The sequence below is a fragment of the Vespula pensylvanica genome, chromosome 18 (genome assembly GCF_014466175.1).
Source record: "Vespula pensylvanica isolate Volc-1 chromosome 18, ASM1446617v1, whole genome shotgun sequence".
Classification (NCBI taxonomy): domain Eukaryota; kingdom Metazoa; phylum Arthropoda; class Insecta; order Hymenoptera; family Vespidae; genus Vespula; species Vespula pensylvanica.
Genome location: NC_057702.1, coordinates 1,794,435 through 1,814,874, shown reverse-complemented (window position 1 = coordinate 1,814,874; position 20,440 = coordinate 1,794,435). Strand labels below are relative to the sequence as shown.

The 20,440-nt window shown below is 26.5% G+C and overlaps 6 protein-coding genes across 7 annotated transcripts; 4 read left to right on the top strand and 2 right to left on the bottom strand.

Annotated features, from left to right (window-relative positions):
* Positions 1-1,840: 1,840 nt before the first annotated feature.
* LOC122635613 (programmed cell death 6-interacting protein) lies at positions 1,841-6,599 on the top strand. The gene is made up of 15 exons (XM_043825996.1): positions 1,841-2,081; positions 2,517-2,632; positions 2,998-3,125; positions 3,239-3,517; positions 3,589-3,690; positions 3,775-3,997; positions 4,080-4,203; positions 4,291-4,468; positions 4,546-4,707; positions 4,796-4,939; positions 5,010-5,225; positions 5,412-5,561; positions 5,649-5,790; positions 5,859-6,044; positions 6,133-6,599. Exons 1-15 carry the CDS (start codon positions 1,876-1,878, stop codon positions 6,246-6,248), a joined length of 2,472 nt encoding a protein of 823 aa, XP_043681931.1. The 5' UTR covers positions 1,841-1,875; the 3' UTR covers positions 6,249-6,599.
* Positions 6,600-7,782: 1,183 nt separating this feature from the next.
* On the bottom strand, positions 7,783-9,246 carry LOC122635616 (small ubiquitin-related modifier-like). The gene is made up of 6 exons (XM_043826000.1): positions 9,089-9,246; positions 8,902-9,023; positions 8,714-8,782; positions 8,551-8,628; positions 8,236-8,307; positions 7,783-8,123 (listed from the first exon to the last, which is right to left on the bottom strand). The coding sequence occupies exons 2-6, from the start codon at positions 8,914-8,916 to the stop codon at positions 8,061-8,063; spliced, it is 297 nt and encodes a 98-aa protein (XP_043681935.1). The 5' UTR covers positions 8,917-9,023; positions 9,089-9,246; the 3' UTR covers positions 7,783-8,060.
* Positions 9,247-9,534: 288 nt separating this feature from the next.
* On the top strand, positions 9,535-10,384 carry LOC122635615 (single-stranded DNA-binding protein, mitochondrial). Its single transcript, XM_043825999.1, has 4 exons — positions 9,535-9,675; positions 9,770-9,857; positions 9,956-10,075; positions 10,158-10,384. The coding sequence occupies exons 1-4, from the start codon at positions 9,664-9,666 to the stop codon at positions 10,358-10,360; spliced, it is 423 nt and encodes a 140-aa protein (XP_043681934.1). The 5' UTR covers positions 9,535-9,663; the 3' UTR covers positions 10,361-10,384.
* Positions 10,385-10,423: 39 nt separating this feature from the next.
* LOC122635596 (sodium channel protein Nach) lies at positions 10,424-13,140 on the top strand. The gene is made up of 8 exons (XM_043825978.1): positions 10,424-10,906; positions 10,974-11,189; positions 11,290-11,368; positions 11,450-11,701; positions 11,786-12,016; positions 12,086-12,270; positions 12,349-12,476; positions 12,750-13,140. The coding sequence occupies exons 1-8, from the start codon at positions 10,797-10,799 to the stop codon at positions 12,848-12,850; spliced, it is 1,302 nt and encodes a 433-aa protein (XP_043681913.1). The 5' UTR covers positions 10,424-10,796; the 3' UTR covers positions 12,851-13,140.
* Positions 13,141-13,171: 31 nt separating this feature from the next.
* LOC122635614 lies at positions 13,172-14,696 on the top strand. Its single transcript, XM_043825998.1, has one exon. The coding sequence runs from the start codon at positions 13,356-13,358 to the stop codon at positions 14,634-14,636; it is 1,281 nt and encodes a 426-aa protein (XP_043681933.1). The 5' UTR covers positions 13,172-13,355; the 3' UTR covers positions 14,637-14,696.
* Positions 14,405-20,364, bottom strand: LOC122635612 (WD repeat-containing protein 75). 2 transcript variants are annotated; one of them, XM_043825994.1, is made up of 15 exons: positions 19,926-20,364; positions 19,606-19,807; positions 19,334-19,518; positions 19,142-19,261; positions 18,883-19,070; positions 18,657-18,815; positions 18,401-18,594; positions 18,131-18,315; positions 17,856-18,019; positions 17,601-17,787; positions 17,344-17,522; positions 17,110-17,282; positions 16,817-17,002; positions 15,106-15,215; positions 14,405-15,037 (listed from the first exon to the last, which is right to left on the bottom strand). In XM_043825994.1, the coding sequence occupies exons 1-15, from the start codon at positions 20,054-20,056 to the stop codon at positions 14,821-14,823; spliced, it is 2,580 nt and encodes an 859-aa protein (XP_043681929.1). In that variant the 5' UTR covers positions 20,057-20,364; the 3' UTR covers positions 14,405-14,820. The 2 variants fall into 2 exon arrangements, with proteins under 2 accessions (XP_043681929.1, XP_043681930.1); XM_043825995.1 differs by having other exon boundaries at positions 19,916-20,067.
* Between the last annotated feature and the right edge of the window lie 76 nt (positions 20,365-20,440).

Below are 20,440 nucleotides of genomic sequence, written 5' to 3'. Positions count from 1 at the left end.
GTGCTTACATTGACTCTTCATTATTACTTGCAAAGAACACGTACCGCGAAAACTACGATGTGTACTCGTCGAAATTCAAAACAAGACTGAATCAGTAACTATCAAAGTCGGTCAAACGACCGACTTTGTTGACATTTCTCGAAGCCGAGTATCCCTACTTCGCAATTTAAGTCTAAAATCAAATAGACTGTATGGAATATTGTAAAAATGAATGATACAGAAGTATATTTTAATTAACTCTCCGTTAGTACTTGCATGTATGACATCTCCGAAAATTTCAAAGTCTCCTCGTCGAAATACAAAGCGAAACTGAACCAGTAACTATTAAAATCGGGTAAAGGACCGATTTTGTTGTCGTCACAAGTGGGGAAGTATCCCCACTTCACCATTTAATTCTAAAATAAAATAATTCGCATATTGTAAGAGTGAGTATTATAATTATATACTTACATTAACTCTTCGTTACTTGCACAAAACCCGTTCTGTACGAACTACGATGTATGCTCGTTGAAATATACAATGAGACTGATGCAGTAACAATCAAAGTCGATCAAACGTTCGAATTTGTTGACATCACAGAATCTAACAAAATTGAAATCTAAAATAAAATAAATTTTCTAGAATATTTAATGAAATGTATGATATGGAAAATGTATGTGCTTTAATTCTTTGTTATTACTTTGTAGAAAAGACATTTTATAAGAATTTCTACGTTCTCTCGTCGGAATCCAAGACAAAATAACACAATAATAATGTAAATATCGATCAAAGATCCGATTTTATTGATATTGCACATAACCAAGAATCACTAATTCAAATTTTATGTCTAAGAGGGAATTATTTAAAACTATGTTAAGTCTAACACGGTTCCGTTTAATGTTTATTCGAATTAATTATCGTTTAAGTATTAGTTTATTTAACGACACGTTTTTTCATATTGTTTAAATTATCAAAAATATTTATTTTGATGTTATTCATTTAGACTTCGTTGTTCACTTGTCTGAATACATAGACAAACTCATTCGGTAACTATCAAAGTCGATCAAAAGATGATTGTTGCTAACGTCACACGTTACCAACTATCACTAATTTTAATACTTTAGTATCTAGTCTAACACTAGATGGCACTAGTGGTATTAAAAAAAATTAACTTTTACTAGTTATATATATATATATATAATTATATAATATAATATACTAATAATATATATATACTAATTGCATTAAACTTGAAAAAAAATATTAATTATATTATTAGAACTTTTATTGTCTTGTACTAAATCAGAAAAACCATATAATAATTTTAATATCTAAATGTCCACAATTTATGATTAGAAATTTTATAATTAATATCATTAATGAATAATATACTTATAGTTAGTCATTCAAATTTTACTTCACTGAAACATTAATTATAAAATTATTAATTATAAAGAATATAATTATAAAGTCTACAGAACTTTTATAATATCTAAATATTTATACTTTAAATAAAAGAAAAATAATAGAAAAATAATAAATATCAAATACAATGTATTTAAATAGTATTATTTAAAAATTATATTTGACTTATTCTAATATCTATGAATGAATTAAGTTATTTTCTGCTCAATGATGTTATATCTATAAATTAAGTATTATATATCTTGTATTTTTTTTTAACACATATATTACTATTTAGAAATATAATTAATATATGATTTATATAAATTACAATTAATTTATTATATCTGTTAAAAATTTAGGTTATTTTCTGCTCTAAGTGAGCACTTTTATAATTGAAATAATCGACATATATATTATGAAGTTCACTTCAAAATGACAGCATCTTTTAGTTCCATTGCATACTGACGACGTCAAGCCGTCAAAGTCAAAATGGCTGAGCTGATAGCGATACCATTGAAGAAACCGTCCGACGTAGATATTATAAAACCGTTAACAAACGTTATTAAATCAACATACAGTGGTGGAAATAATCAAAAAGATTATACCGAAGCAATCCATGATTTAAGTGTATTAAGGAACAACGCATTATGGCGAGCTTTCGAAAAATACGAGAGTTCGTTGGAGGTTATTTACAAGTATGACTCATTCAATTCAATTATTACTCTGATTATATCGTTTCATGCAATATTAATAAGAAAAATCAAGATACAGTAATTAGAATAATAATACAAAAAGAATCTTTCTCATATTATATTCTATATTTCCTATTCTGATGAAATTGATAATGCATTTATTTAAAGCTGTTTAATGAAAATAATGTAATTTTTAATATATTTATGTAGATTAATTGTATGCAATAAATTGTCATTTAAAATGATCATTTGAAATTGTATCACAATTTTATATCGTTATTTAAAAAGCTTTGTATATACATTAATAGGCTCATTACATATAAAAATTGAATAAATACATTAATCATTGTTCTCAATTAATCTTTTTTAAAATAATATATTATATATAGAATATTTGTATATAAAGAAGTACATGATTTTTTTTATTTTTTTGCATAGTTATTACGACCAATTATCTGCTTTAGAAGGGAAGATACCTGCACATGAATTACAAATACCATTTAAATGGAAAGATGCCTTTGATCGTACTATTTTTGGTGGAAAGCTAAGTTTAAGTAAGGATTATTAAATTATTCTTTTTACTTGCCTGTTATTTTTTATATAACATAGATATAAAGGTTTCCACTTAAGTCATAGATAAGATAACATACTTTAATTTTAATTATCATTATATCTTTCGAATTAATAAATCATATGTGCACAGTAAATTTAATAAACTATTATAATATTAATAATAAAAAAGGGAATAATATAATTTATAAACAAAATATATATTTATATAAAATTAGCAAAACTTTTATATTAATTAATTAAGCAGGGATCTGATCAAAATTGAATGAATTTATTTTATGTATCATTTATTCTTACAATACAAATGCATCGAATATATTATTCTTCAAAATGTGTTTATGGTTTATAGCAATTAGCACTTTGGCATATGAAAAAGTTTGTGTACTCTTCAACATTGCTGCATTACAAAGTTCTGTTGCTGTAACTCAATCTTTGGAAAGCGATGAAGGGTTAAAACTGGCTGCTAAATTGTTTCAAGTTAGTTTTTTTTTTGTTTGTTTTCTATATCTACAATTAATTATTAGTGTGTGTGTGTAGCTTATTTTAATTTATTTATTTGTGATCTATCATTAAATTAACAATAATTTTAGCAATCTGCCGGTATCTTCAATTTTTTAAAAGGAAATGTCATGATGGCTATTCAGCAAGAACCAACTCCTGACATTAGTCCGGAAACATTAGGTGCATTATCCTCATTGATGTTAGCTCAAGCTCAAGAAATTTTTGTCCACAAAGCAATTCATGATTCTATGAAAGATGGCATTGTTGCAAAATTAGCTGGACAAGCCGAAGAATTGTATGCTGATGCATTGAAGTTATTCCAGAAAGAAATTTTCCGTGCATTTTGGGATAAAGAATGGATTCCATTGGTAAGTACTTTATTTACCTAACGTTCTAATACTTTTATATTAGATAATTTTTTGTTCATGTATTATTTTAGATTGCAGGCAAGCAAGCTGGCTATCGTGCTATGATGGAATTTTATCATTCGCTTGTATGTAAAAATAATAAGTGCATAGGAGAAGAAATTGCAAGATTAGAAGTAAATTTTATAACTATTATATAATTTAATATCTTTCGTCATTAACGATAATTACTTTAACAAAAATATATATATATTTTTTAGCATGCTGTGGAATTATTTAAAGCTGCTCAACAACGATCTAATAAGCCTAATTTATTCCAAGATTATGCTAACAGAGCACAAAGAAATTTAACCGAAGTTAAAAAGGATAATGATTTTATCTATCACGAAAGAATTCCAGACATTAAGAATTTACAACCAATTGGAAAGGCTAATGTTGCAAAATTACTTCCATTACCTGAAAGATTCAGTTCAAATTTTAAAGGTATCATTTATTTCTTTTATATAATCTATTATTATATTAATATTTATATTGATTTCATATATTAAAAATGTCATATTTATAGATCTTTTCATGGAATTATTGCCGGTCGGAGTGCATCAAGCTTTATCGTCTTATGAAGTTCGTCGCAATGAACTTGTTAATGCAGAAATATCTAAATTACGTGAGATGACACAAGTTCTTAATAGGTACAATTATTACAATATGAAAGATACATATTATTAAAAGATTGTTATATTAAAACACTATTAAATAAAATGTTTTTTATTTTACAGTGTGTTAGCAAGTTTAAATTTACCAGCAGCCATTGAAGACACAAGTGGAACCGAATTACCGCAATCATTATTAGAAAAAGCAAATTATGTACGAGAAGGTGGTGGTAAAGCAATTTTGGAAGCATCAATGAAAGAACTTCCAGAATTATTACAAAGGAATCAGGAATTATTGGATGAAGTAAATGTGAAATTTTATTATAACTATTTTAACGATTACTTAATTGCTTATCAATTTTATTTCTACTTTCGATATAGTGTGAACGAATGCTTCAAGAAGAACGTGAATCCGATGATCAATTGAGAGAACAATTTAAAGAACGCTGGACAAGAATATCTAGTGCTCGATTAACAGAGCAATTTATTGCCAATACACGTAAATATCGTGAAATTATTAATAATGCTGTTTCTGCAGATAAGGTAGTAATATTTTCATAATACGTATATTTAATCTATAAATATATATTTTATATTGATGCAAATTTTTTTTATTATCTTTATCCATTAGGAAGTTCGTAATAAATATGAAACTCATCGGGAAGGTATGGAAATTCTAAGTATGGATGAAAGCCAGTTATCTACGACTGTTCCTAATGGTTTAGCAGTGCAAGAAAGTAGTGTAGTAATGCAACTAAGAAGATTGATGGAAGATGTAAAATTTTCAATTGTACAATGCGATTTATATTTTTATCTATTGTAATATGAATCACATTTACTTTTAGGTAGAGACGTTGAAAGCAGAACGTGATGTAATTGAAAGTGAATTAAAATCAGCTACAACAGATATGAAAACAACATTTTTAAATGCGCTTGCAAAGGATGGACTAATCGACGAACCGAACATATCTGTTGAAAGTATTGGAAAATGTTATGGTCCTTTGCAGAAAGAAGTACGAGAAAGTTTAGCTCGTCAAGAACAATTAATAACTGATATTCAGGTATAATATTATGAATATATTGCATTTTGAATATCCAATTTAATTAACGATTAATGTGCTAATTTCAATAATTGATTAACTATGCCATCGCCTCCTGAATCATTGACGAACTCATTCATAGAATTATTTTCATTGGATTATTTTTATTATTAATGTTGACAAGCGAAATAATTATAATTTTTACAGAGTGCCCATACAAGGTTCACAAATGAACAATCTGGTAGTGGTAGTTCAAGAGAAATTATGCTTTGTAAATTGGCCTCCGCATATGATGCATTTAAAGAATTGAAGAGTCATTTAAATGAAGGAATCAAATTTTACAATGATTTAACCCAGGTAATATTAATTATTTGTTATCACAAATGTTTATCATTAACTAAAGTATGTTCAGATGAATAAAAATGAAATGATCCTGTTTTTCAGCTATTAGTTATTTTTCAAAACAAGATATCGGACTTTTGTTTTGCTCGTAAGACTGAGAAAGAAGAATTATTAAAAGATTTAACCACTAATTTAAGTCATACTGGTCCAGCTACAGCACCAAGTATTCCGTCTCATCACGAAGGTAGAAGAATAATCAAACCTAAAAAATGAAATTACTAAAAATTTTCTTTTTATCAACACTTACTGCAGGTTCGAGTCAAAAACAGTCTAATCCGGAGAATCGTCAAATGCAAAATTTACCGTATCCTTTGCAACATCCAGGAAGTATGCCTGTACCATATGGTGCAAGTCCTGTAGCTCCGTATCCAACTTATATGCCCCCACCTATGCCAGCAACATATAATCCATATGCTACGATGCCATATCCCACGCAAGGTACATTAAAAAATTTTAATGCATGAAATATTAATATTTATTTTCCTTTATAATCATGTTTTGTTACTTTTTGCTTATACTTTTTTAGGTGGGTATAATCAAGCTTTACCTCCAGGTACTTATGGCGGTTATAGTGGTTACGGTAATTATGCTACATTACCTCGATATAATGGTTCAAATCCTCCAGGACAAAATCCTTGGTGAATTAAATATCTACTATAATAGATGCTGTGATGGGAATTAAAATTAATATTCTATATTGGATATATTGAGGCAACAGAGAAGTTATATATAATTCTATTGTTTCCACAATCATGTTATTATTCTATAAAGCTCAAGTGAAATATTTTATAATTAAGTTTTAAATAGATTAAATCTTCTTATAATTAAATAATATTGTTAAACATTACTAGAAAATTATTGCAAGTATTTTTCAATGTGTATTAAATGATGTCTTCGTTGTCGCTTCATAAAATATTAATTGCTTATTTGCAAATCATAAATATATATTTTCTAAAGTAATATAATTATAAAACAATTTAATTTTTAAATATATAAACTTTTTGTCGAACAATAATTTCAAGCTTTTTTTTAATCCCAAAATCATCTTTATTTAATACTTCTTGTGCGTGAATAATTACATTTATTATTCAATTGATATTTTGTTATTAAATAATGATTTATTAATTGGCTTTTTTATCCTAAGAAATTAATTTGGAATGTAATTAAATATATTCATGAAAGGTTATTTTATTCATTTCTAAGATTATAAGTACTTAAATACAAAATTAATCACATATAATTAAAAAACTATTAATACTTCGACATTACTTCGGCAAGTTTTATCCTCTTAAATGTGCCATATTTTTTAGAAATAATAAAAATGTGTGTCATGTCTTTTATAGATAATAAATTATTGTGAATATAAAAAATAAGTATATATAAGAGAGTATTGAATCATATTCTTTATTACATTACAGAAAGAAACTCACTCGCCTCTCTGTTAGAATAAACTTTATTACAATTGTTTAAAAATTGAATTATTTTAAATGGCCGAATAGATACTATAATGGGGATGCTCATATACATATACAGATATATACATGCATACATATATATATATATATATATATATATATATATACATATATATGTATGTATGTATGTATATGTAAAGATAAAAAAATTAATATTTATATATAAAGAAGAAAATGGAAATACATGACAAACTGATATTTCAAGTATAATTTTTATAAAATATTCTTTAATTAGTTTTTTTATATATTTTGAATATTTATATAATGACATGTATTATTTTTTGCTGTAAAATTAAACTTTTATTTTCTTATATAGTATATGATTACTTTAAATACAGCAAGCATCCACATTACTTACACAAAAATGTAATTATTTTGTGTAACTCTTTAAGAAATATTATGATTTGTATTAATAAATTAGCATAATATTGTATGTCTAAAAACTAATACACATACACACATTTTTACAAGTTCTCTAGAAAACCATATTTGTGAGGGCAAATAAAAATATTATTGTTGTTACTTTTTTTTTTATTACAGATGTACCTTAAATGCAACAATTTTATTAAACCACGTTCATATTATCTAAAATTTACTTTTTTGTTTTACTTTTAACGGAACTAATAATGAATTTTTTCTTTTGACATCTACAGCTAATTAATTAAACAGAGGATTATGTATAATACGAAAAACATAGAATATTCTCATAGAACCGATAGTCTCAATTATTCGCCTTAACTGATTTTTTAACCAATGAATGTATACATTACAAAAAATTGATTGTGTTGCTGGTCCTTAGACTTGCCTTGTTACAGGAATGTAGAACAGCACATTTAGAATATTATATGAAAATGGAACTACATACTGTTTTTCTTTAACATATATATGCATATTAATAAACTTGTCCTTTTCTTATGATAGTCACTTTCACTTTAGAAAATATGAAAACCAAATTGCATGATATTAATTTGTAATTTTTTCAGTAGAGACCACCTGTTTGTTCTTGATATACTTCAATTACATCATCATTTTCCATTTCCAACTGAAAATAATTAGTCGTCATCTAAGTTCTGATATATACCAAATTTTTTAATCACAATATACTCAAATGAGACTTTTTTTTTAATCTTCATATATTAAATCGTATAAATTACCTGCTTTGGTGTTTCATCATCATTAATTCTTTTACCATCAAAAAGAAACCTTAGAGATGTCATAGGTACACCCTAATTAAAATGAGATGAGATTATGAAATTTCTTTTTCTTAATATAATATTCTAAAATACTAGATTGAAAACTTCAATATCAATACTATTATAGAATATACAAAATACAAATATATATGTACACTATACCAAAGTAAACAGAAGAATAAATTTGAAAGATTTCCTAAATAAAAAAAGAAAGAATTTTTCTAACGATTGAAATAAAATGAAAATAAAGAAGATAAAGAAAAAAAAATCACTAACCACACGATCACTGTACGATTTCTTAAGCTTGCCCATTTGGGTGGTCATCTTTACCCTAAAGTGAATTTCGTTGCTGTCCTAAAAAGATAATTCACGTAACATTGAACTCGCTATAAAAAATATTACAAAGATAAAGAAGTACGGAATAATTCTCTATTCTTACATTTCCAACGACTTTTAGCTTGATGTATTCAGAATTCGCGTCTCCTGGGCCGGCTTCAGGTTTCTGTTCCTAATTCGCAAGGTTAGATCGGTTAAACTCGACCAATCAATTGAATAATTCACAATGCATCACAAATATTAAATTTTTAATGAAGAAATAAGAATTTTATTTGTCGAGAGAAAGCTTACCTGATTCTCGGACATGGTAATTAATTAAGAGTATAATAATTCTTGACCACGCGCCAGAACAGTAACTAAACACAAGCACGCAATATGGCGGCGCGCTTTTGTCAGTTTCACAGCCTTCTCTACTTCAAAAATAAAAAATTTTTAACGTTTCGTATATTTACGTTCTAAAACGCATTTTATAACGTACACTGATCTTGCAAATAATATCTGTTCTTCCTATTTATATATAACGCACAATTTTCTAACTCAAGTTCAGATTTTCAACTAATATCAAACTTCAGATGTTTCAACGATTTCAATATTGAAATGGTATTTAGAATAGAATATCAATTTAATATTGAATGAAAATAATATTCAAGTGAGAATGCGTTCGAGAACCTTACCGTTATGATCACTATAATCGAATATGTGTTCTCAAAAGCTTAACGCACTAACATCATTTGTATTGTAAACTATTAAGCCTAATACACAAGTATCGTTATCGAATGAGAAATTAAATTATTTTAAACGTATATCTCATTTGTTTCTACTGCGCGATAATTATATATTTCATAATTATAATTTGCCTCTTTTCTTAATTAATTCAATTAATTAAAATACATAGAAGTTTTTTTTAGTTTTCATCGAAATATATATGTGTGTGTGTATATATATGTACTTGGAAAACGTTCATGATAAAACTCTTTAAACTTTAGGTCGGTTAATAGTTACAAATTTTGTTTTATATTTTGGAAAACAAAATCGGTGTTAACAATCGTCATCATGTTTCATAAAGTAAGAAATTATCAACAAACATTTTGATTATAAACTAATCTTGAAACATATGATGACGTGATATTTTGTTTATGTTTTTATATATATTTTACAGGTTATATCACGTGTGTGTAATCGAACAAATCAATTAAACAATACACGTTTTTTTTCACAAAAAATTGAAGCGAATAGTATAGAAAAAAGTATGGAAGATTATTATCTTTTTAATTATTATTATATATATTATAGGATAATAAAATATGAAATATATTTAACTAAATTTTTATTAATATTATTATAGCTATTAATCAAATAACATTACTTGGAAGAGTTGGTGGAGCTCCACAAGAACGCGGAACTGAAAAACACCCTGTAGTGATTTTCTCTCTAGCAACTCATTTCAATTATAAATATGAAAATGGTACATATATGTAACTTTCTATACATTTAATTCGATAGAATAAAATAATATATATATATTACTTATTTAATACTGTTGACAGGTGAATATCTACAAAAAACAGATTGGCACAGGATATGTGTTTTTAAACCTAATCTTAGAGAAAGTATATCTAATTACATGAAGAAAGGACAACGTGTATTAGTAAATGGAAGATTAAGTTATGGCGAATTCAAAGATGATGAAGGAAATACAAGAATATCTACAGCCGTTATAGCAGATGAAGTCATCTTTTTCCAATACTAATAATAAAGTAAAATATTTCTTTAAATTAAAATATTTCAATTTAAAAAAAAACTGCTAACTTTTACAATTTTAATTTTAAAGATTCATTGATATATATACAATAATGAATTGTGAAAATATAAATGTGTTAGAAGAAAAAATGTATACATGTAGAAAAGAGGGAAAATAATATGATCACAAAAGAAATGCTTGAAATATAAATGAATTTGCATAATTAAATAACACATTCATATTTTATGATATTACATATGTTTAATACAAGCAAATCATACATATATGTTGTATTGTAGAAATACATGTTTAAAAGTAAAGATTAAAATCTTTCTTTTTATAATTCATTATTGAACGATATCTCTATTGAATTATCTAAGCGAAACAGTGGCCATGTCGATTAATCGACCTTAACGTTTAGTACGAAAAATTACGAGTATCTAAAATGTTGCGATATATAATTTGCTGTTGGAAAGTGCTTAAACAATATCTAAGCCATTGCAATATCCATGGTGTTAGATATCTTGTTTCTGAAAATACTTTCTACATCGAACGGTAAAATAATTATAAATAATTATTTTAAATAATTTATAATAGTAATATTTCCTCTTGTACTTTGAAGATTCTTCTGGTTGTTCTTTTGTATACTGAGTTGGTGGGGTTGTACCGTAATGATCAAGGATAGTATCTGCGAATATATTGAATATCCTGTAGATGTTACAACAGAAACATTATATATAAATTGGGAAACTCCATTTCCTTCAGTTGCAATTTGCATCAAGTTTTCTATCGAATTGAAAAACAAATACAATATTAACAAACAGTATGCTTATAAAAAATAATAATTTTAATAATATTATTATTATAGTATACTATAATAATATTAACTTTTTATTAAATATTCATCATGCTTTTTTCTTGTAATTGTCATTTTTTAGACAACCATTAACATTGGAATCATCAGGATCTGAGAAAATAAATATTACTGCTGAAGAATTACTAAAAAGCTATCAATCAGTATAATTACAATTATCCTCCTTTTATATATATATAATAAAAGATTTAAAAGATGTACATAAAACAATATTATTTTTATAGTTGCAGATACCATGTAAAGATATCTTTGCTAATTGCAGCTGGAACAATATGAAATTTGATTGTTGCAGTGAATTCAAACCACTGAACAAAACCGGCGTTGGTTATTGTTACGTGATTAATTCTCGACATATCAAACCATACGACAATTCAAATATTAAATTTTGGATTAATCGTACTACTGAAAATGGAAATCTTGTGATTGATCTTATAGCAAATAAAAAATCAAATAATTATATTCCTCGCTATATTACCGTTCGTATTTTTCTTCTCTTCTCATATTAATTATTTAAACTATCATATATACATTGTTACGCAAAAAACAATTATATAATGCAGGCATATATATTGGATAATTTAGAATTACCGAATATTGCTACTCTACCTGAATACGTCGTTAGATCGATAAGAAAAGGATATTCTACTCGAACTGAATTTTCAACGGTACCTATTTATAATGAACAACTTGTGCAATCTTTTTCAACAAAACAAAGAAATTGTCGATTTAGTCATGAAACTGATAAAGACAGTATGTTCCAAATTTATAGTAGAGATTCCTGTGCTATTGAGGTAAAATTTTTAATGAATATTATATATATTTATATTTATTTCTTCATATTTTTGGCTTTCTTTTGATAGATATATATACAAGAAATGATTAAGTATTGTGGCTGTGTAAGTTTTTATTATCTTGCTCCTGCTGGTACAAGAACATGTAATTTAACGGAATTGCAATGTTTATCTGAGAATAAAAAGGATATTTTATCACTAACAACTATAAAAAAAAAATGTTATTCTCTCTGTGAAGAAAACACTATAAATGTGTAAGAAGTCCTATTGTATATATTTTTTAAGTGAAAAATATAATGATTAATTATGATCCATTTTTGTCTTTATCACAGATATCATAGTGAGCCCATACAGTTTAGTCATATAGATGACGAAATAATAAGAATAGATTTTATGTCACTGGCTCGCCCCTTCGTACAATATCGTCGATATGTTGTACACAGTCTTTTGGATGTGATAGGTAAATATGTTCAATTAGATCAAAATAATATTTAAAACGAACGAATTGCAATCTTTTTTGCCTATTTCTTGCAAGTGCAATTAACATTTGATCTTTTGAAAGAGCAATAATTCATTCTGTAAGATACCATAAAAATGATTTGTCATAAACATGAGAATATCTTATCAAAGAATATTTCAAAATTTTACGATAATATACAGTATGTATATGGATTAATAAAAAATTTCTTTATGAATAATCTGTAATGTAAATAATAATTAAGATTGTATTCAGTTGCAGTAGGAAGTGCTCTTGGATTATTTATGGGCGCCAGTATTCTCAGCTTCTTTGAAATACCTTATTGGCTTTTTCTTCGTCGTGATCAAATCGTATGAACACGATTGATTTATTTCGAATATAAAATATCAGATAACCAAGAAAGTTCGTGACATTTTAATCAATAAAGATAGATAATTTAAAACAATGACAAAATATGGGAATGGCACTAACATTCTTGATTACCTGATATAAGCATTTTTTGTTATAAGTATATTCAAAATAAATTAATACAATACAACACAACTTTAATCATAACTCTTATCAATAACTCGATATAGTAAAGATCAATAAATCACTGTTAATAAAAAACACGAGTATTGTAATTATTAAACAGAAAACTTACTTTCGTATCCTAAGATTCTTATCAATGATTCAAATAGGAAATTATCATTTATGTAGAGACTTGAGGTAAGTATCTCATAGCGAAGTTTTAAAGTAAACAAATAGACATATCATAAATGCATCATACTTGCAGAAACTTCATTCAATGCTATATAAAAAGGGACATAAGAGGAATCTAAAGAATCAGAGAGAGAGAGAGAGAAACTGCAAGAAACGAAAATGTCTAATAAACGAGTCCAAATTGTATCTAATCCTGATATTGAATTTGAAGAAAAATTATTATTCAATCAGAACGTGTTCCATCGTTTGCTAACTGCAGAAGACATTCAAGAAATAATTAATCGTGTTTTAAATAACGATGTCGAGATCATCAATTATTCTCTTCGACCATATTCCAATGGTAAAATTGGCTTCCTCGGTTCGCATCAAAAACTTTGTATTACGACGAAACAAAGGAATGAGAAGAAAACATTCTTCTTTTTTGCGAAGATAATACCATATGATGTACCTGATCAAGCAGACTACATAATAGCAAAAGGTATTTTCAATAAGGAAGTAACGTTCTACAAAGAAATAATACCAATACTATATGAAAATTATCAAGGAGAACGTTGGTCTCCAAATTGTTACAAAATAAAAGATAATTATTTGGTATTCGAGGATTTACAAAAAGAAGGATATACAATGCGAAACAAACTCTTCAACGAGGAACTTACTACTGCAGCTTTGGCAACAATTGCACGGATGCATGCAGCGTCATTAATGGCAGAAGATCGTTTACCAATGCCTTTAATTAAAATCTATCCTAATGCGTTCGAGGAAAAAGCATTCATTTGGACAGGACAAACTAAAGAATGGATTGATGCAGGAGTTAAAGCAGCTGTTGAAATTGCTAAAAATCTTGGCCTTGATTCAAGCTTGATACCAATAGTTTCACCAAAAATTATGGAAGCTATTCAAGTTTCTGCAAAGAAATCAAACGTGATTAGTCATGGTGATCTTTGGGCTAACAACTTGATGTTTAATAATGACAAACCTCCGAAATGTTTGTTAATCGATTTTCAATTACTCAGATACTGTCCTTTAGCACACGATGTCTCTCAGCTACTCTATCTATGTACATCTCGTAGTTTTAGAGAAACACGAGAAAAAGATATGTTGAAACATTATTATAAAGTTCTTTGTGAGACTTTAAAAACTCACCAGTTTTCTGGACAATGTCCTTCTTGGTCTGAATTACTTCAAGGAATAGAAGAACAACGTTTAGGTTCTTTGATAACAGCCATGTTATATTTTCCAACAGTTTTAATGGATGAAAGTCTTAGCGCTCAAATTATGAGCGATTCTAATGGCTATTCAGAATATGTTTTTCGTGATAGAACTAATATTGTGATCAATAATATGAAACGAGATTTAGAATACAATAATAGAATTACAGAAACAATTGAAGAGTTAATTGAAATCGCTAAACGTCTTAACGAGTTACCTGTACCATGTTAATTATATAGTAAATTAATCTATTTTAAATTTTAATAAATTTTTCTTCTTTGTAAAAGAAAATGTTTTAACTTTTGCATGATTTTCTAAGACTTACCATTATTTTTGTATTAAGATACTTTACAACAAATATATCTTATTAATTTAAGATTTTGATATTATTTAAATAATGTATACAAAATATTTTTTATTTTTCAATAATTTCTTCATCTGGAAGTATCGTTGATAAAAATGACCAATTATGATGAATTAATCGTACATCTGATTCATCAATATTCATATTCGTTGGAATTGGTGATGGTTCACGTTTTATTGTTTTTACATGTTTAATATTGTCTTCGTTTTCCTCTATTTCTTCATTTTCTAGATCATCAAGATCATCGAGATTATCAAGATCGTCCGATCTAAAAAATATATTTTATAGAAATTTATACTTTTTTTTATCTTCGTGTATTTCATTATTTTTAATTACCTTGAAAATTTATCATTCGAAGATTGATCTTTTTGTGACAATAAAGACATTATAAAAGTTGCACAAAGCATTTTCATCGGTGGCAATGTATGAGCAGGGACGTTAAAAAGCTAATAAATAAAAAATATATAAAATTAAAAAAATATAATAACATACAATATAAAATAATTTATAAATAAAAATGTTTAAGTTTAATAAATAAATATACTATTTTTCTTAACGAAGTATATTTAATTCAAGAATTTAAAATCGATTAACTGATTAGTACTTAAATGTGTAGTTCTATTTATAGAAAAATGCAAATTTTTACTACGAAAAATCTACCAAGTAAGTTGATATGAATTGTACTTAAAACACGTCAACAATACATTGACGTAAGAAATAACGTAAGTATGAGAGAAATGACGTCAAGGAATATAGTAGAATGAAACTGAAAATATACTTTGCTGAGACCATAATGGAGACAATTACGGTTGGTGTAAAGTACACGTACTAATTCTTCGAATCTCTTTTCATAATGACGCGACAGAGATACTATGACCTCATTTATAAAACGATGAACTTAACGTGAAAAAGGTCATTGTACACTTAGTAATTTATGTTTTCTTTATCTAGATATTTAATATATATATATATATATATATTAAACTAAAATTTTTATATTATAGAAAATGATCCAAATTATATAAATAACTTTTTATATTGTTATACTCGCATTAAAAAAATATTTTTTACTATAAATTAATTATTAATTTCACTATTTATATTGTAGTTTAATTGTTGGGCCCCATGCAAATAAGGTAAATTAGAAAAATAATTATTAATACAGTATGAAAAACATTTGTATACTTGATTGATAATTTGCAAAGAAGGTAATTTTTGAATTGAAGTTAATATACGATAACTGGGGAAGAATGTTAGTTGAATGACGTGTTTAAGAAATTTCAGGAAAATGGAGGTCCGGGTTATGAGATTATGAGAAGGTGGGAGTTAAAGCCAAGCAACTCCCATATTAAATCATGGCAAGACCACTTCTTAAAGCCAGTTACATGTAGAACGTTGAAAGGATATCACAAATTATAAATACATCTTACACACTTATTTATCAATTCGTATTGTACGACTTCGACTTCAATTGTTGTTTCTTTCATCGTAAATATTATCAACCGAAAAATTTAAGAAAAGAAAAGAAAAAAAAAGTACCTATTTTAACTTAAATCTTTCTTGTGAGAAGATTCTACTTGACTAACACATTTTTATAAAAATGAAATTGTTTGGAAAATATTTCTTCTCTTGTTTTTTCATACTGACGTTAATAATAGTCATTACAAAAGGATATCTTACTACCGATACGGAAACTGTAAGTATTTTTATAATGACCATTTCTCTGTTTTATGTAAAAATCAATTCTTTTAAGTAATTATTTAAAAAATCTCTTTTATAGGCAATAAAAAACATGCGACAAATTCCTCAATGGCATTGCTTACGTTATAGAAAATTTAATCTTGTACGTCGTTGCCGAAATTATCGTCTAGGAAGAAAACATTAAACTATTTCATAATTATGTGTGTGTGTACACACACGCGCGCGCACGAATAATATAAGAATTCTATAAAAATAAATAACTTTTATACTCTGTGTGTGAAGCTATAATGTAAGATAAAATTATTGAATGAACTTTTATATGTATATAAGAACGATTATTTCTTACCTCAGCTGTTTTTTCTTTTCCTGAAATACGGAATGATTCCTGAAGAAATAAATTATTTTCTTCCTTATTTAATACAGTCCGAGATGCTACAAAATTACTGAACGGCGTTAAAGACATATTTTGAGTTCTAGAGAAAATTTCTAAAGCTTCCCCTACTTCGGATTCCGATTCCAAAGCCAACAGTTCCTAAATATAAAAATCAATTTTTAAATATATCCTTATCTTATTATTGAAATGATGAGAATATATATTATAATTATTATATCTTTTCTCATAAATATATATGAACATACTTGGTTTGAATCTATAAAATATAATTGAGATTTCTTTTGCCATAATTTGTAAGAAGAATCTTTACTATCTTGCAAACGTGGTACAAAAACTGCTCCTAATATTGAACTGTCATTTTCAATGATAGATTTTTTTATATATACTGGCGATGAATTATGCGGACTAAATATATATACTGAAAAGAAATTATAAAGAATTAAATAATAAATATAGTTATAAAAAATGATAATACTTACATGTATTATCTACTGTGAAAGCAGCCATATATATAGATTTTGGATCAGCTGTAAGTTTTGTCACGTTTAAAGAAACACTCCACATAATACTTAGAGATAAGATATTCCAGACAGCAATATGTTTATCCGAAACAACGACAATAAGGTTACAAGCTTCCTGTTTTCCAAATTCAATGCGCCTAGTAAAAAATACAATATAGTTTTTATCTTTTTTTTTTTATCACGCGATAATATTTTAATGATGTAGTATCATTTACATTATGGTATGTGGATATTGACTATGCCTAAGGCTACATTTCAAAGTACATGTATCAGGTTCCCAAATAGTCAAAGATGAACCAAAACCAATTCCTAATAAAGATCCATCCATAGAAAATGCAGCATCTGTAGCTGATAGATCATGATAATTTCCTGTACCATAACAATGCCAATGTTTTGTTTTCTCTAAAATAAAATAAGTCATGTTTAGTTTATAAAGACAATATTATCCTGCTTTATAAAACATCTCTTACTATAGATTGATGTTGGCTCTATAAGATTCCATAATTTAAACTTTTGATCTTTTCCAGTAGTTACTACTAAGGAATCCTCATTGCCAAATAATGAGTTTGGTTGGAATTGTAAAGCATTAATTCCTAATTCATGTGGAAGTTCAACTGATGTATTTAATGTAAAACTGTTGGAGTTTATAGTTAAATTTAAATTATATAATGACGCAAAGGTTTATGTTATATGCAGATATATATATTATTTATGTACACTTATATATAAATACTGTTTAACTTACACTTGTTTCTTCATATCAAATATCCAAAATTTTAATCTTACTTCTGGAGTTGAAATTTTATCATCACGCTCTTCTACCGTAGCCATCCACGTACCATCGTGATTCAAAGCTACTTTTGTTACTTCTGTGTTTAAAATATTTACACTACGTTCTTGTGTTACAAAATTTTCAGCTGTTATGTGAATCTAAAAATGGTATATATGAAAGACTATATTTATTAAATCTTTCATAAGATGTATGTATACCTTAAAAATATATACACAAACTTACATTATACAATAGACTTTTTGTATGTGTACTATAAAACTGAACATGTCCTGTACGACTGTTTAAAACAAGGCTATTTGTACGTGGATCTACTACAAGTCCAGCAGGAAATAAATCTTTACAGGATAATGCAATACCCCATGTAAAATTTTGTATCACAGATGTCAATTTTCTTTGTGGATTTACAACAATAATACCTGTATAACATTAAAAATATATTTATAAAATATTAATATATATATTTATTTATATATTTTACCATTATCTAAAGTAGATACAGCAACATAGATATTATCTGGTGCAATAGTTAAATGTTTAATTGGTGCTGGTAAACGAGGTAAAAATGATTTTTCTAATGGAGTTCCAATAGTCCATTTCACTAAAACACATTCTCCTCCGCCAGTGTACATATGAGCACCTGTAATATACTTATATCAGCTAAATTTTTTCTTAATGAATTTTAGTAAAGATATTTAATAATCTACCTGTTTTACTAAAAGCTATCTCTGTTACAGGCAATGTATGCCAATGATACACTGCTTTATGAGGCCTAGTTTGAAATAAATTTTTCCATAATACTACACGTCCAGTTGAATCTCCTGTAGCTACACATTCATCTTCAGGATGTCCAGCAATACATGTTGGTATTCTACCTGTTTTTCCTGTTTTATGCCTAATTTTACATAAACATATTTAAATTTATAAATATGAATAAAAATTAATTAAATAAGAAAGTATACTCACAATTTGTCAACTAAATTACGTGAAGGATTTAATATGTGCAAATCAGTATCGTGAAGAACTACTACTAAATTATTTCCATGATTTCCTATTATATCGACATAATATTCAGGATTTTTTATACTAAAAGAATTTTAAGTATAAATTACTTCTTTTCTTTATTAAAGTAATTAATTTAAGAAGATATTTACTTACAAAATAAAAGCAGTTTTACAACACCTTCCATCTTGCAAGTCAAATAATAACAAATATATCTTGTTATTACCTTTCTTGATATAAGTTATTAGGACTTGCGAATTTTCTTTACCAATTGCATTCCTATATTTTACAATATGAAAAGTTTTAACTTTAGCATATTCTTTTGAATAAAAATTTAAGTTCTGTAAAAAGATATAAAACATACTTAGAATCTTTGATTTACTGTAAAACTAAATGTAGCAATACAAACTATATCAAACTATCCATACTAATTTCTTTGTGATAATGCCACTTTGGCAACTCCAAAAATTAAGCTGCCCATTATCTGTACAACCTATAACCGTATTAAAACCATCAGGATATGGAACAATTCCACTTATTCTACGGTCTATATTTTCAAACTCTTGCACAAAATCTCCGGTTTGCGTACTATAAGCTCGTAGAGTATGCTTCCATATAACATACAATGTTCTATCACAAAAACAAATTTGGTTCGAAAATATTTGGTTAATTTAATAAGATATATCGATATTTATCATTTTAATATACGTTATTATTAAGACACTTAATACACATAACCTGTACTTACTCTCCATCTTCGGAAAATAATGGACGATGATCGATTATACTTCCACCACCTTTTCTCGTTACAATTAAATTATCTACATCTAATCCGTTATTGCTTATTGATTTGGATAATTTAATTGATTTCATATGCATTTTATCGTATGCTATAAACTAACTACAAACAAAATCACATGTACAACACATATAATCTACTATAAATTAATTGCAGAACTTTCATGCCGATAGATAGCGCTGTTGAAAATATACGCCTTGTGATTGGATGATTGAAATAATATTAATTCAACCAATCATATTTTTACGTTCGAAATTCAAAATAATACTTAATTTTCAATTATTTATATAATAATAAAAACACAATTTTTTAATCAGCTAAAATTTACAGATTCAAATTAATGTGTTTTAATAATATTAATAAGTGACATATATAAATAGATGTTAATGTTTCATATCTACAAGATAGAAATAGAATACGTATTCCATAATAATTTCTAAATAGTAAGTTATAAATATAAAAAT